Source organism: Poecilia mexicana, unplaced genomic scaffold (assembly GCF_051168715.1).
Source record: "Poecilia mexicana isolate PSO_F unplaced genomic scaffold, ASM5116871v1 scaffold_13, whole genome shotgun sequence".
NCBI classification, from domain to species: Eukaryota; Metazoa; Chordata; class Actinopteri; order Cyprinodontiformes; family Poeciliidae; genus Poecilia; species Poecilia mexicana.
In genome coordinates, this window is record NW_028263382.1 from 32,083,120 (window position 1) to 32,100,317 (window position 17,198).

The window sequence follows — 17,198 nt, forward strand, 5'->3', positions numbered from 1 at the left end:
AATTACACAGTGCCACCTGGTGGTAGTTGGTGAAGGACAAGTCCCCACGTGCACCCAAAACCTGACAGATTTTTGATTTTCTAAACTTTATAAATTTTTATGTTAAAGATGATATTTCATGTTCCAATGTCCCTAAAAAAAATCCAAACCTAAAATGGAGTCTTTAGCTCATTTAGAAAGTTGAGTCCCCACGCGTAACCACCTAGTCACTCGCTAAAAATGGTCCTCACGTTTCACCTAATACAAGTATGTGTGTGTGTGTGTGTGTGTGTGTGTGTGTGTGTGTGTGTGTGTGCAGCCAGATGAAAGCTCCCTGGATTTCTCCTCCTGCATCCTGCGGCCCGGCATCAAGAACGCCAAAGAGCTGGCGTGTGGAGTGTGTCTGCTGAATGTCGACGCTCGCAGCAAGGTTTGTGCCCGCCGTCACACACCGGCGGTTGAAATGTGTTTCCATGAATGCTGTTGTTTCTCCACCTGCCCCGCGTAACCACTGATGTCTGACTTTGAAACGTTTTTGCAGAACAAAGAGGGAAGCGCTATTGGACGTCTGTTAAAACGAGTATGAACCAGTCAAACTGTCATCTGAATCCCATCCTTCTTTTTTTTTTTTTTTTTTTTCTTGGGAACTCAGGGGGCCTATTTTCCTGTAATGTTCAGGCCCTGCAGGGGGCCAAAGTGACAGGATCCATCTCTCCTCTATCTCCTCTATTACAGTCCAGCAGCTTCCCTGACACATTTGCATAGAAGTTATTTTACTGTGCAGAACTTTAAGAAGTACAAAAGGTTTTTTTTTTTTTTTTTTATCATATTCACTGCAGCAGCAGCTTTTCTCCCTGGGTTTGTTTATTGCGTCTTGTGTTCAGCAGCGATTTTCTCTTCCATCCATTTTGCTTGGAAATTGTAAACACACATTTATTACTCTTTGCTAATGTAAACAGATGGGCTTGCTTTTTCTCTGCATCGCCGCTGCCTGCACTGCTGGAGCCTGACTGCATGCTTGTCAGGGTGCATGTGAACTCATTTCTTCACTTATATTTAGTTTGTTTTAGTTTTTTAATGTGTTAAGTTTAGATTTAGTGAAATTACAGAAAAAATAACTTGCATATAGAGAGAAAAAGTAGAGAAACGCAGTTGGTCAATTCAAAATACTGTTTCATACAAGTTCTTTAATTCCCTGTAAATATTGTTAACAATTCATTGGGATTAAGTGTTTACAATATTTTAGTCTTTTCATCTTTTCTTTTTCTATTCAGCAACCCAATAAGTTTCTGTTTTGGTATATTTTAAAAATATGTCCCAAGTTTAATAATGTAAGAAAATCACAACTTTCTGTTAACTCAGTCAGTATTTAACAGAGGTGACACAAATAAATTGTAAAAATATAATTAAGTCCTTCATTTTTAAATTTATCTTATTGTGAAAAATGAAGCCCTTCAAGTTAAGTAAAGCAGTCGATGCTTTTGATACAAGAGAAACCTCCGATTTTTAAGAAAACGGTCACTTATCTATCAGCACTCGATTCATAAGATCAATTAACTTTAGATTAACTCATTAATTGATAACTTGCATCCTTAATTGTTATGTAATAAAAAACACAGCTGCACAGAGATGTGCTAGGGAAAAAGAATGTTTAGAAAAGAAATCAGTAAAACTCTGAAAGGTGCGGCATGGATGTTTATTTAAATGTCTTTTATAACACAGTGGACCCTGGGAGTCATCCACAAAAAGCTCAGGTTTAATTCTTGTTGACACACCCTCCAAAAACACAAAAAGAAATAGCGCTGAAACGATAAATCAAATTATCCGTGATCAGTAGTTTATTGAAATGGTTAACAAATTTAGTATTTGATTAATTGTTAACTAAAGTGTACAGATTGAAAAAAAGGCCATTTACTCAAAGTTCAACACACTTGGAGCATTAATTAAACCAAAATTATACATATATACATTTTTGCATGTAAGATTTAAAAAAAATAAATTTTTTGTCTATATGTTCAACCCAGTTGATGTCTGAAGTACTTTTTGGTTTTTAGATGATCGGCATCCTTTGCTACAAATGATCAAGCGTACGCTAAAGGAATGCCGTGGTTTGCATTTTAGATGATAAAATGTTTATTTTTCTTATTTAAAGAAAGAATTTGAATTATTTGTTTATTTGCATCTTTGAGTGCATTTCTAACGTATAAAGAAAGGATTAATGGTTAAATGAAAATTTTTTTACTCAATTACTCGTCAGAATAGTCGTTTAATTGACAGAATATTTGATCGATTGTCAGAATAGTAGATTAATCGGCAGAATAATCGTTAGTTGCAGCCCTAAAAGAAGCCAAAAGTTTAAAGAAACTGGAAAACTATTGATCAGGACCACTTAGTGGACCACTTAGTATTGGTGTTACCATTACACAGATCAGGGGCAGATCAACATGTTCCCTGTACTCCTTTTTAAAGAAAAAGAAATATTAATTAATTATTGTAGTTTGAAAGAATGAGCTGAATTGTAAACTCACATTCGTCTAGTTGAGAAAGCAGCAGAGGCTTTTAGCATCAAGACTTAGATCAACGTCAAGTTAATTTTGTTCCCGGTTATTTTTATTGAGCCGTAAACCGGTCAGTGTAGTTGCTTGTGAATATGTAAAACCTTTAGTTCTCTGTTTCTCTCTCCAGGCCCTTTAAATGCCAGGTGTGTGTCTCATTACTGCCCAGTGTGTGCTCTAATTGAAAGGCCGACAGGCCCGCCCCGTCCGGCCGCTGCTGCTTCCATCTATTGGCGCAGACACATGGTTGTCTCCAAAGCTTCTGTACCACAGCATGTCAGAATAACTATCAAAAGATAACAACACACTCTGGAATAAGTGGAGCTCTGTCACTTTGGCACCGAAGGCTGTTTTTTGTTTTTTTTTTTGCACTTTGGGATTGGTTCCTTCAAGGTAACAGGGTTCGTTTCAATTTTTTTTCCGCTCTCTCACCTCCACCTCGAGGTAGCTGCTCACCTCCCTCCCTTTCAGCTAACAACCGTTGCTGTTTCTAATAACCGTTCTCCAAATAGGGGATGCAGGGGTTGCTGCATGGCTGTGTGTCCACCTTGGTGATTTTTATCGGAGCGGGCCGCTAATGGTGTTCTCAGAGCCTGCAGTTTAAAGGGCAGCCTGCCGCCACCGCCGCTCGTCGTCTCTGGTTGTCCCTCCGCCGCTCGGCCACAGCCAGATGGATGATGTGAGAGAGACGCGGACGACTGCGAGGCATCTCGGCAGATGTGGCTTAAGCATTTGTCAAGAGAGAGGCAGATAATAGACCCACACACACACACACTCTCACTCCTCTGTGACCAGACTTAAGCTGACATTTATACCAATTTGTTTTGCCTGTGTGCCACTAGCTTGAGATTAATAATGCGTCTTTTAATTACGATTTTGGCAGAGCCACAGTGGTGAGAAGGCATTAGAGGCCAGACTCCCCTTTTGTGTATAATGGAGTGAAAGACCAGCAGAAGGCACTGATTGGTTTCTTGTCCTGTGGTGATGGAGTGCTGATTTGTTTGTTCCAGAAGACATGCAAAGAAGGGAACTAACGAGGCTTAGTTTGAGCCTCGCTCTCCTGAAGAGTTTTATCTTTTCAAACTATTAGCTGATCTAATCCCTTGTTTGTTTACCGTTGAACAGGCTGGGACCCAAAATGCTGTACTGTTGAAACCAGAAGTTTAGATGCACTGAATGAAATTATGCACACACCTTTTGTCTCACTTTCCAAAGCTAAATCAGACTTTTACAAGCAACTTTTCTCAGAATTTTTTGAAGGCCACACCAAAACACCGACTTTGTTGTCCTTGAACATTTTGGCTGTATTCTGAGGGTTATTGTCCATTTGGAAGAACAATATTCCAAATGGACAGGAAGCTTTTGGAAGCTATGACAGCTTTGACTTCCTGGCTTTAGATGTCGCTTCAGTATTTCCACATAACGTTGTTTCCTTGTGATGGCATCTGTTTTGTGAAGTGCACCAGTTACTCCTGCAGCAAAACAGCTCTGCACCCCTTACCTTACAGGGAGTCTGTGCATCCTTAAAAAGTCTTAAGTTCCTGTGCTTAAAATTAAGACCTTAAATTCATGATAGAGAATGCCTTTAGCATTAGCATATTAATGCTAATGTAAATATCATTAATATGGTAATCATAGGTCTTGACAGGATTATTTCTGGTTAAAAAAAAACCCTTGTTCTTCATTCAGTACTCAAGCATAGCGACACTTCTTAATAAAATTATTAAAGTAAAAGTAAATGTACAGCATAATAAAAATACTCCTAACTTATATTTTTTCTCAAAAAAGTTACTCCAGAAAATGGTAACTAGTTACTCCCCACTTTTGCTAAAGAGAGAGTAATCATCATCAGACTTTAAAAAATGAACCTGAGTTGTTCCTTCTCTCATTTTTCCTGCAACATAAAAGCTGAATAACAGAATAAAACAGATGTTTGGTCTGATTTAGGCTTATGCACCTGTTTATTCAGTGTATGTAAACTTCTGGGTTCAGCTGTATGTACCATCCTCAAGACAGTGAAGCTATGACAACCTACAGCTTGGATTGGAGCTGCATGAAATTAACATTACTTAAAAAAAAGAAGAAAGAAGCCATTTTTAGCAAAAGTAAAAAGAAAATAATCTTTGCGATTAAGCTAGATTAGCCAAAATGGGAAATCTTCTGGCCTGAATATGAAGCTTTAATCATCTGATGAAAAGGTCAGGCAAATAATTATACTCTATTTGATCCGACTGATTACTATAGTAGCTATTGTTGGTTCAGAGCGGCGGGACTAAATGTTTCTAGTCTTAGAAAAAAAAAAAGGGCGTTTCTGATCAGCTTCCGTTGACATCAGAGCCTTTGCAGGTTTGAGCAGAATGAGGCGAATTCGTTATAGAGTATCTCTGCGTGATGACCACTCTGAGTTTTTATTTTATTTTTTTCATTCCTACACGCCGTCCTCCTTCCTTCGCTCCTGACCCCGGCGGTCCGGAGCACAGCTACGCAGGAACAAGTAGGCAGGGGCCACAAAGGGCCGATCTGAACTGGAAATCACTCCGCTAAGGGAAATGTGAGCGGAGTGGAAAATGTGTCATTCAGTCTGCATTAAGGAGGCAGCGGAGCGTCTGAGCCGCACTCTGCATTCAGACAGGTAGAGACGTATTTCGCTTAATGGTGTGTTATAGCTCTGAGATGAATTAGTATTTTTTGTTTTGTTTTGTTTTTTGTTTTTTTTCTGCTGTTTGCGTCTCCTATGATTCACTGCACATGAGTCATTACTCTCTCCGGCTTCGCCTCAATTATTCCACCGGGGGAGAACAACTCCTAAGCTGCACATCATACACATTAGCGTCCGCCGGCTGCACACACACAGCTACAGCTGCAGCCAGTGGAAACGCGGACTCAACGCGGGGGTCATATTGCCACGTTTAGGCCAAATCAGATCACAATACAAAGCAGAGGGCTTTCACTGTTTTATATCACGACAAGTAAATGGAGTCGGGTCGCTTTTAGCCGCCTCACACTGCTTCCTCTTTCATCAAAATTAACTGGAATATCACTAAAAAGATATGTTTTCCTCACTATTTTAGGTACAAAAGGGAAATGTATGTATTATGTTGTTTCATGAGACAGAGTTATGTATTTAAAGAGGTTACTTTTGTTTCATAGTTTCACCTTGCACCTAAAGAAAACCCAAAATTCAACGAACCTAGGTCTCTGTTTGGTGGGTGTGATTCAAATGAATGTGGATGCAAGCGGACTGGAGACCCTCCAAAAGCAGGAAGTGAACCTTAGCCCAGGGCATTCTGGGTAAATACGGGCAAAATAAACGCGCACGTCTAGTGCTACTGGGAGAAATGGCTTGTAGTCGTTTACCAAAGACAAAAGAGAAATCCAATAACCACTCAAATTTGACGCTACTCTATCTTTGTTTACATTTCTTGAAGAAGGAAGTTGCGCTCAGTGTCTTCTTCAGAGGTTTTCATGTTGTTTCTTTCAGTGGTTCTTGGTGCAGCGCCACCACAGGCGAGGAGGGGAACAGGTTTTTCAAAGGGTTTGGTTGGTTTGATGGTAGAGCAGTGTAAAAGCAAACCACACCAGCTGAAAATGTAACAAACTACAAATTGCAAATTTGGCCCCAAATTGAACCGAGTCTCCCAGACTGTCAGGGGTCAAAGCACCCTAACTCTTTCTGATTTCTCAAATTTTAGAGAAAGAAAACCTGAGTAAACACAAAAAAGCAGTTTTTGACAATGATTGGACTGTCAACAACCATTCTTGCCCTGTCTAAAGAAAACATAATAATTCAGTTTCATGAGCCACGACCAGGTTTCTGCCAGATCTGTAGAATAAAAGGAAACCTGTCTGACACCAGGAGGTAGGCTGAAAAAAACTCAAAAAGAGAGAACCTTCCACCAAATTACTCCAAGAACACAGTGGGTATTCATCCAGGAGGTCACAGAGGAACCCAGAGCACCATCTGTGAGGCGGCATCCACTGAGCTACCTGCCAGCATTTTGTTTTATATGACTGAACTGAAGTCATAGAAGAGCTCGGATTATGGCCATAACACTTCTTCATTAAAAATTGTTTCCACAGTCTTACATTATTCAGATTTTCTGAGACGCTTTTTCGTGGAATGAATAACAGAAGTGAACTGTTCGATTGTGCACTAAATAATAAAGATGCAACCAAAGTTGGAGCGACACGACATCAGAAAGTGAGCGGGTTTTATTATTTTCATCTTGGGCGTCTTTGAAGTGAAGCCTGTTCAAAGCAGACAGGAAATTCTTTGAGGAAAATAATGTTGCTGAAAAACGCATTTACAAAAATTGCTGCCAAAAATCTCTTAATCGTCTTAGACATGCAGCCTCAGAGCGAATCTTGTATCCGTCCTTTTTTTTTTCTGCCTTGACAGAGATAAATCACCACAGACGAGGTTTTTCAGTTTCTAAAAAGACATCACTCAAGATGTTTTCTCCTTTGTTCTCTTACATGTGGTTTCAGAGGGAAATTTAACACAAAGTGTTTTCTGTTTGCAGCAGCACACAGCTGAGAGCTGAATTCATGTTTACTGTATCATGAACCATTTTGTTTCTCTGAATTTCCCGCGGCGTACATTGATTCACTGAAGTGGAAGAAATAATTCAGAATGTTCGCGTAAACACACGCATGAATGTGTGACAGCACGATGAATCATTTTATTACTTTAAAATGACAATTTTTAGATTTGTTTACACTCTAGCTAAACTGATGGCTTGATACAGGTCAGATGTTTATGACACATTCAAACCTTTCAATTGGTGTCAAAAAAAAAAAAAACGCTTCCATGAGAAACATTATCCATTAACGTAGTATTAAAAATTTTTCTAATTATTGCCATTATTGACTTCAGTCCAAACCTCTTCTTTCTGAGTGATTAAAAATGAAAACATTTTAATCCGACCTTTTTTTGTTTGTTCGTTTTGAAGCAAAGTTGTTTGTAACTATGGAAACAAATGGCTCCACCTTTGTCGCCTGGACACTGTTGAGATTAAAAACACACAAATGATGTTTTAGAAATATTGCATACTAACATATTTAATCCTCACCATATAAAACAAATGTACATTTTCTGAACAGTTAAACCCTTAATTACCAATTAGTGTCCTTTAGAAAAGAAATACAATAAATATTTTATGCTAATAAGAATTCTGATTTTGTTTTGGGGGTTTGGCGGCCATTATGTGAGGGTCAAAAATTGTCAGCAGTTTTTTTTATTTTTTTATTTTTTTTATTTATTTATTTTTTTTTTTTATCAAGAACTGAAAACTTTTTAAAATAAGTCAGATTTAAGTCTTAGTCTCATTAAAGGATGTGTTTTTAATTGTTCAGGTTGTTTTTATTTAGTTCAAATTACAAAGGACACAAATGAAGAAAAAAAAAATCTTCAAAAAGTTTAAAGTTACTCCCAAAATACACAACCTGGCAAGAAGTTATTGGTATCTATTTAAAACAGAGTTTAATTCTCAGTGTTTTTGTTCTTGTACTGATCTAAGCTAACACACAATCCCATCCAGCTTGACCTTGGGACGAAGCTCTCCGACCTTCAGATCTGAGAGTTCGGAGGGTTTTTTCTTTCCCCACTGTGTGCGTGTTTGATTTACAGCGGGGTCGCTTACAGAGCCACGGCGCACCACTGGACTAAAAATGACACAAATCAAGTTCTGCTTAAACCTCCAGTGCCTTGCTTAAGCATAGAGGCTAATTAATCACAGCATGCGGTTCGAAGTGATTCTGAGAGTTGAAGCAGAGTTCTGCTTTGTTCCAGTCTGATGAATTTTAAAGCTCCACACCTTCCTCCACAGTGCTCATTGCATATTGTTTTTAGACAGACCAGAGTGGTCTAAACGGGGTCCACCACAGATTGGACTTTGACTGGGCTGTTCATTCACATTAATTAGATTTGATCTAAAGCATTCATTGGTTGAATTATTTTCTGTTATCTCATATCTGAACAAACACATGGAACATTGTATTTGTAAAGTGATACATTTCAGTTGAAGTGGCGTAAAAACATTAAAAATCACCCTCTCCACTTCATCACACGGTTTATTGGTTGGGTTCTGTCCTACCCAGGGCTCTTTCTTCCATTTTGAACAGAATTAACCCCAAATGATGTTGGTCTCTTTGGTTCCTGATTGGCTTTCAGTCCTTTCTGCTGACAAACAAACATGAAGACCCACCTTCATGTTGCCCGGTTTCTTTCATGTTGCCGGGTTGCTTTATGGGGACTAACTGAAATGAAATCCTCTTACCTTTCAGCATCGTTCGAGGGTGTAGCGGTACAACACCCCCCATACCCCCTCTCCTCCCATCATGTCTGGGATCTGGGTCTCTAAGCGCCTCACCCTTTCTGTCCAACAGGCTTTCAACTCCGAGACGGACAACTTCAAGCTGCTGTACGGAGGCCACCAGTACCACGCCAGCTGCGCCAATTTCTGGATCAACTGCGTGGAGCCGAAACCTCCAGGGCTCATCCTGCCTGACCTGCTCTGAGCTGCCATGGAAACAGAGCAGGAAATAATTAAGTTGAAACGGGCGAAACGGCCAGTCGCGTCACGCCGACAGCAAGAGGACGACGTTCAGTCACTGGATTCTGCTGCATTCTTCTTTTTTAGTTCTGTTTGTTTCAGATGTTTATCTTTTTCTCTTTTTTTACCTTTATCTCATTCATACAAATCACTTTGGTCAGTCGGGGGAGGGAGGTTGTATTGAAATCTGTAACTGATGCTGCTTTATTTCACCTGATTATCACTGCATATTGAGGTGATATGAAAAAAAAATAAGTCATATTTTATTGATTAGCAGTGCAATATGATTAAAGAAACACTGGCAAAATGGATGTGTGTAAACATCTAGAGCTTTTAAAGTCCCTTTTTTTTCTTCCTTGTGTTTGGTTTTAAGCCTGGCTCTTCATCATAAGTCGACTTTTACTTGAATTTGTGCAACAGGCTCGTTTAATGCCACTTTTTGGAAAAAAAAAAAATGATTCAGACTCGCCGCTGTACTACAAGGCATTCATCTCTTTATGCGTCGTGTTGAATGTCTTTGTTGAATGAAACCTTCAGCACCTTTCGGGTATTTAAATAGTATTTTATAAATATTTAATGGCATGGGAGAGAGGGGGTCTTGAAGGAAATTGTGTTTTGTTTCTGTTCTTCTGTTTGGTGTGGATATTTGAAAGTTATGAAGGAACTGATTGAAGTTGGACTGCAGCTGATTTTTTTTGGTTTTCCTTTTCTGTATATTACAACTTCATGTTGTAGCATTGTATTTATCTCTGAGTATAATGTGAATAAATAAGAGTGCTTAAAGATTTGTGTCAACGTTAATCATTCTGTTAAGAGATTAAAGAGTAGCTAAAGCATTTTTCAAGCTTTGGGTATTAATATGTACTCATGTGGCCGAAGTAACACTGATTTTCCTCAAGATGTTTGCACATCCTTAAAAACTCTTAAATTCATCTATCTAAAATTAAGACCTTAAATTTAATAAAATAGTGTAAATTGGTCTTAAATACATTAATCACAGGTTTTAAATGGCAGAACTTTAAATCTATGTGGTTTCATTTCTCGCAGGACTTTTCTGTCGGGTAAAGTTTGAGTTGTGTGCCGACATCTTTATTGCGTTTTGTTTGGAGGTGGTCAAGTCTACCACTAGTTGATGGGTAAAATATCCTCGCTCGCTAGCTAGCTAACTCCAGGGAACGACGGGGACAGTGACAAGTCATCGACCACTCCCAGTGAAACCCAACACACAGGACGCGATGACATCGACACAAGTTTTACATTTTTCCACTTGTGTCGCATTGCTAGCCCAAGTGCACCAGAAATGGTTGCCTCAATGAAGAGATTTAAAAAAGAAACTGTTAAAGGAAAAACCAGGTACACTTGATTTGAGTTGACTTGAAATTTGACCCACTTTTCTTATTTCTCTCTGCTCTTTCTGTTTGCCCCGTTCCTGATTTCCTTTATTTTATTTTTTCATTTTTGTCACACTTTTCAGCACATCAAAGCAATTTAAATACTTGTCAAAACCCAACCCAAGTTAATACAGAGTGCAGTTTTTAAATTAAATTTTCATTATAAAGCGAGCAAGAAACAAACACAACATGTCCTTGTGTGGGCAATACGGTTTTTATTCTGTCAGTGTTGATATTCTTGGGAATTTTCTTCAATAACTTGATTTTACAAACCCAGGTCTGACGTTGTTTGGTTTAGTCTACACAGACTATAAATCAAGTCTGTTATTGTTTGAGTGCTTTACACTTTGCAACTCTTAAGTGATAGTCACAACAAGTGATACTCAGTCACATGGTTAGCATGGGTTTAATGTGCTGTGACACCATGTTTTTCATAGAAAAATTAGCTTATAGATTAATCAGTGAAAACTGTACAGCCATCCTCTTATAAAAGCAAGCCAAAAAAGCAGAAAAGAAAAAATATATATTTTTCAACTTTCAGAAAGCTGAGAACCTTTTCACCAAAGCCAATGTTAGCTAATCCTGAAGCTAGTGTTGATTGGGTCTCATAAACAAAAACTACCTCAGTGTTGAATTAACTTTAATCTAAAAAGTTATAGCAGATATTATATTAATAAAATATTAGATTTTTTTATAAAATCTGTTTGTATTTTGGCTAACGCTAAAGTTGCTCTGGGACACGATTAGCATAAACTTTCTGTTTCAAAGAAATCTGAACAAATTTGGAATTCCATGTCAAATTTGTTCAGCATTGGTTTTTTTTTTTTTGTTTTTTTTTAATAACCATGTCGCCTCAGTTTGTTCATCGGTTTGTGTTGGACTGTGTGTTGACTTTCTGTGTTATTAAATGGCTACTTAGACCGATGCAGCCTATATGTTTGCCCCCCAAAAAACACAGAAATAAAGTGGTCATTTAATTAAAATGGCTTTCAGGTGATGTTATTTTATTTAATTTTTTCTGCTCACTCTTTTTTCCAAACACACACGCGCGCACACGAACACACACACACACACACACACACACACACACGCACGCACGCACGCACGCGCGCACACACACACACACACACACACACACACACACACACACACACACACACACACACACACCTTTTCCTTCTCAACGATGCAGTCTCCCTGAGGCCAGAAAGCTTCCGTCATTTTCATCACATTACCTCAAAATGGAATAAATTCACTCCCAACAAGCCTTGCGGGCGCTCGCTGGCGGTCGAGCTCAGCCAATCAGATGGGACGTCTCAGGGCGCCGTGAGACCTGTCTCATTATGGTCCTCGCGCTCCTCAGGTGTGTCCTCAAACATCCGTTTTATCCCGCGCTGCTGTCTAATTTATTTCCAGCAGAAAATGAATTCTCCTCTCACGGCGAACGCTGATAGAGGATTACAGAAAATTACAAAAGCAGAAATCAATTACTGAACAAGGCTGCGTAATTCAGAATGCAGGATGTATCCCGACGTCTTCACACCCATTGTCTGCGACATCCCGCTGAAATATTGACTTGGCAACAAACGCAGCTGTTGTATCCCTGCAAGCATGCCCAGGTGGGCCCCATATGGGGAAAAGGAGGGCAGACCAGATGGGTCCCATGTGGGTTTGTCCGCGGGTTCCACGGTGGGGTATGCTACTTTTTTATCCTTCGTTGTTACGGTTCTTCTTATTGATTAACACAGCAGCCATTATGAGCCTGGTGTTTGATATAAAGAGCTAATGAAGGTTAAGTTTCTAGGAGTTTACACCATGATGACTCAAGAAGAAAATCCTATAGTTATTCAATATTTAACAATCCATGTTTTTCAAGTTTTCCCACTTCCAAAGAATGGAGAGGTCTGGAATTTTCATCTTTCCATCAATTTAATATTTCAATACATCTTATAACACTTTACTGAGAGAATTTTTTTAGTCCATTTATTCACATTGTCTGATTTTTAATTAATTAATTTGCTTTTTATTGTGTAAAATCTGTATTTGATACAATGGGAAAACAGAAGTCAATGTTTGGTGTCACTTCTATGTTTTCTTCCATTATTCTTTGAGGTTGAAACTTTGATCTGGGAATTATATTCCCAGCAACTCAGATGGCTGCACACACAGCTCTAATCTTTCTTGACCATTTTTTTTTTCTTTGAATAATAAGAATATTTTCAAAAAGTAACTAGTTTGATCTTCTCCTCACATGTCAAAATAGCAGAGATCTACATAATTACTGAATTAAGTCAGACACAAGTTGTAAAAACGTGACTTAATCTCTTTATATGTTTGTGTTTTTGCTAGAAAATCATCCAGAGGCAGATTAACTGCTGAGTTTACACGACTTTATCCAGCTCTACAACATTCAGAAGCTGCCTGCTTTCTGTCCATTTCTAATTGCTTGTGTTCTCTTCAACCCGCCCTCGTCACACTTATGTAAATTAATTTTTACATTCAGACGTGAAGACTGGGTGCAGCCATTTCCTTTCACGCATTCTTCACTTAGTATCTGCTGAGCTGACCGAGCAGCAGCACATCAGCCTGAACGAGGAAGAGCTGCTTTTACAAAATCCCCAGAGTCTTCTTAACCAGAGAAGACTTCTATTCAAAAGTCTTCCTTCTGAGGACTTTCAAAAATAATAATAACAATAATAATAATCACCAAAGGAGTCAGTTTAATCTTTTATCAACGGCTTTTAGTAGTTCTTTTAATCTGTAAAACATTTAATTGTGGCCAAACTGTTGATCGCAAAGCATTAATCTATAGAAAACATAAGAAATATAAGGCAGTGAATTAGTTTAAGTTTATTAAAATGGCTGTTATTAAAGGAGCATTGAGCAGAGCTGTGATGTCATTACTATTCATACATATTTTTCTTTAAACAAAACATCAGTTTAAGATTGTAATATTGGACTTGACAAATCGAGTCCAACATTAACAAGGTAATTAAATTTGATTCAATATATTTGCTAAGTAAGTTTGTAAGGTGCATGTCCAGATTTTTAAATCATTATTATTCAGGGTTAGACTTATTGAAGAGGGGTTTTGTGGAGTTATCAGAGGTCAGTATCTTATATGCAGTAGAAAGCCATCTGAATAGCTTTCATTCAGAGAAAGAAATAAAGGCCTAGTCAAAGGGTTGTGCTAACAGCTAGTCAGAGAGGCGCACTAGAGAAGAAACAATCACAGCTACGTTTAATGTATATTTGCTTGATGATGTTGACTTGACAAAATGAAATGTTTTTCTTGTTTCACAATTAGTTACTACATTATGCTTTTAAAGCATCTTGAACTGCCTAGTTGCTGAGATGGGCCATGGAGATAAACTTGATTTGATTAAGACTTATATGAATAAATATATTTATTCATAAATTTCATTAAAAAATGTATTCAGATTAAGTGACATTTGAACCTCGGTGTTGGTGTGGGTGAAGGGGTAAATATGTCCCATCAAAATAAAAGAAGCAGTGAAAAATAAAAAATAAAAAGCTTTGATTTAGCTTTGATTTGAGCGGTAAATCTGAAAACTGTGAGAACTTTTAACCTCAACCTAAAACAATCACAATGCCGCGTCGGAGGGGGGACAAAATGGGGGTGGGAGGGGCTTGGGGTGGGGGGTAATTTCTAAAGCCTCCGTTTCTGACGTGTAACGGCCACGACACAAATATTACTCTTCTTCCCTTTTGTGACGCCGAGTGAAAATTGAATACAGTTCATGTCTCGCAGATCGACGCCGTTCAATCAATCAGCTGAGACAACCGAGGCGGAGAAGAGACGACGGAGCGATGAGTCACTGCTCCGCCACAGAGACAAACACTCATTCAGCCGCCCGCCGAGAAACAACGACTCGTTTCATTTCAAACCCAAAGCTGCTGCCTGCCGCATTCAGGATGAGCCTCGGCCGGCTGTGAGGCTGCCTTTCCCCCCTCCTCCCTCTCCCTCCACTTCTTTCATACCATCTAAATATGCTCAGTTATGGAGCCTTTACATAACCGCTTCCATCCTGCATTTTCATTACCATTACATGAAGCACTAACAGGATTTAAATCTGCCCCCGGGGGAATGTTATTGAGGCTGCTGCTGGCAGTCACATCAGCAGCGGCTCCCTTAATGTTTGCGAGTGTTCGGAGGATAAAAAATAAAAATGCTCACAGTGAACAGTTAAAGCATATGTTGCAGTGAGACTAAATCAGGTTGTCAGCATCTAACTATAACATGGGCGGCGAGCTGAAATTTAAACAGCGTGGTCTAGTTAAAGTTGTAGTGCAGGATTTATAGCGGAGCGAGGTGGGAGTTGTGCTGTAGCTGTCGCTGATTATAGTGAATCATTAAAGGCCAGATCGCTGTGGCTTAATATTTCACTGCAGATAAAGCATGTTATTCCAATAATTGTCTTGACGATGAAATACTGCTTTATTTTCTATGGTTCTTTTTCTTTTCCTACTGAATAAGGTTATAATTTCCAATGCATAATAATAATAATAATAATAATAATAATAATAATAATAATAATAATAATAATAATAATAATAATAATAATAATAAATAAATAAATAAATCACTACAACTGTTTCATAAAGGGGCCTATCATTGAAATAGGCAGGAGATTGAAGATTCTTAGGGTGTTTTCAGACCTGACAGTCCGGTACGCTCAGCTCAGTTTGGAACCAAAGTTGCAACATTTGTTAGATTTTCAGCTGCTGTGGTTCGCTTTCACGCTGCACTGTCAAACTAACCTTTGAAAAACTTGTTCCCCTCCTCGCCTGTGGTGGCGCTGCACATAGAACCATTGAAGGAAACAAGACAGAAGACACTGTCTTTGATAAATAAATAAATACATAAATAAATAAATAAATAAATAAATAAATAAATAAATAAATAAATAAATAAATGAAATAAAACGCGCTATTTCTCTGGTTAGTGACTCATGTTTGTTTTGGTTGTATTTACCCAGAATGCCCTGCTCTACAGTTCAGTTCCTGCTTCTGGAGCGGTCTCTGGTCTGCTTGATATTTACATTGGAACTACACCAGAGTTCACTTCAGCCGAACCCAGACCTAGGTTTGTAGGTGGACTGAAGTTAGCTTTTTTTGGTTAGCATCATTGTTCAATTAAGCTTTCACACATCTCCAAGCAAGCTGGACTTTTAAGACAAAGTGAATTAAACAGGGCTGGTGTGAATGCACACCGACATAAACACATTAACTGAGATAAACAATCTTTTGTTGCCCAGGCTGAGCTCTTCACTGTCTATATGCAGAGGGTTTTTTTTTTTATATGAAGCTGAATTATCCATTGGTTCTCTTTCCGTGAAAGTTGAGCGAAGATTTTTTGAAAACTATTAAAATCAATTTTCAGCTGCAATCTGACATGGCAATGTGTAAAAGGACTACTTGACTTGCAAGGCAACTTAGAGAGAAAGAGACAGACTATCACTGTGTATCGATTGCATATGCAATCGATACACAGGCCCAAGAAGTTGGACTAACTTGGTTAAACTTCAACTACATTGTTCAACCAAGATGTTTTTGTTTTTTTTAATTCCTGATAGTTAACAGTAGTTGCAAACATTGGTATGCCAGAAACATCCAACAGCTTACAGGCCTCCGGGTGACCTACCCCAGAGGGCAGAACAGCTGTGACCCAAGGTTGACGACCGTTTCAACTGAGAGTCTTATCATTAAGAGCGATAGTCTTAACTGAAATGTGGTTCAGCCAATCATGTATTGCAATCATATTACACTCAGTTGTTCTTTGAAAGCCTCAGAGGTTCATTAACATTAGTGAGACAACAGCATCATGAAATCCAGGGAGGAAACTGTCAGAGAGGAAGCTGTAGAGTGGTTTAAAACTGAGTTTAATAATGAAACAATAATTTTTTTTATTTTTTTTGGTCTACATGAAGCACAGTGGCAGCACCGATAGGTGGAACGAGATACAGTGAAGCTTTTCAGAAAGGATGCATGGCATTATTACCATGCTGGGAAAATATGGGAAATTAGTTTGAACATTGTTACATCCTTTGGTTTCAGTAATGTTGACTCTACAGGATGTTCAAGGAATGGCTACAAAGTGATGTAGCCATTTTGGACATTTACTAAAAGAAGCCTTTAAATAAATGCTGCAGCTAGCTTGAATCTGATGCTTCGTGTTTACTTTCAAAAACTCCATCCATTTGTTCCACCTGCATTGCTACGTCCAGGCCTGCTCCGGTGCTCAGGATCCCACAAACGGTTCTTTTTACTGCTTGAATGATAGATAATAATATTTCATCTTCCGGTTAAAGGATGTGTTTACTTGCTGCACCCGCCTGCGCTTACATCAATGCGTCCAGAAGCAGTGGAAGCGGTAAGAGCAGGGGAGGGATGCATTTTTGTGTTTGAAGAGCAATCAAAGAACACGTCTGTGGCGTATAATTTGGACCCATCACTTGGACCATCTCTGTGGACGCCATCAGACGGTCGACGTCTCGGTGGATGGTGGAATTCATTGTGGAGACCACTTCAGGGCGTCTCTCAGAAGTGTGGGCACAAGACGAATGGCGTTCATCAATTTACGCCAGCTGCTCTCTAAACGCAGCAAATGAAAATGAATGGCAGAACGCTTCTTTGACATATGAAGACCTCTCATGGGGAGGGAAACGTCTGCGCGGCTCGAGCAACGAGAGGCACTT

At 38.9% G+C, this 17,198-nt stretch overlaps 1 protein-coding gene across 11 annotated transcripts in view; it reads left to right on the plus strand.

Moving 5' to 3' along the window:
• Window positions 1-9,871, plus strand: part of synrg (synergin, gamma) — a 62,933-nt gene extending 53,062 nt beyond the window's left edge. For 7 of the 11 annotated variants that reach the window (XM_014991450.2, XM_014991451.2, XM_014991454.2 and 4 more), the window contains 3 exons: window positions 299-409; window positions 521-559; window positions 8,922-9,871. In XM_014991450.2, the coding sequence (XP_014846936.2) occupies window positions 299-409; window positions 521-559; window positions 8,922-9,053 (282 nt within the window). In that variant the 3' untranslated portion in view covers window positions 9,054-9,871. Of the gene's footprint in view, window positions 1-298; window positions 410-520; window positions 560-3,046; window positions 7,813-8,921 lie in introns of those variants that run through there. The other 4 variants (XM_014991452.2, XM_088012079.1, XM_014991459.2 and 1 more) reach the window with 2 other exon arrangements.
• The last annotated feature ends 7,327 nt before the right edge of the window (window positions 9,872-17,198 follow it).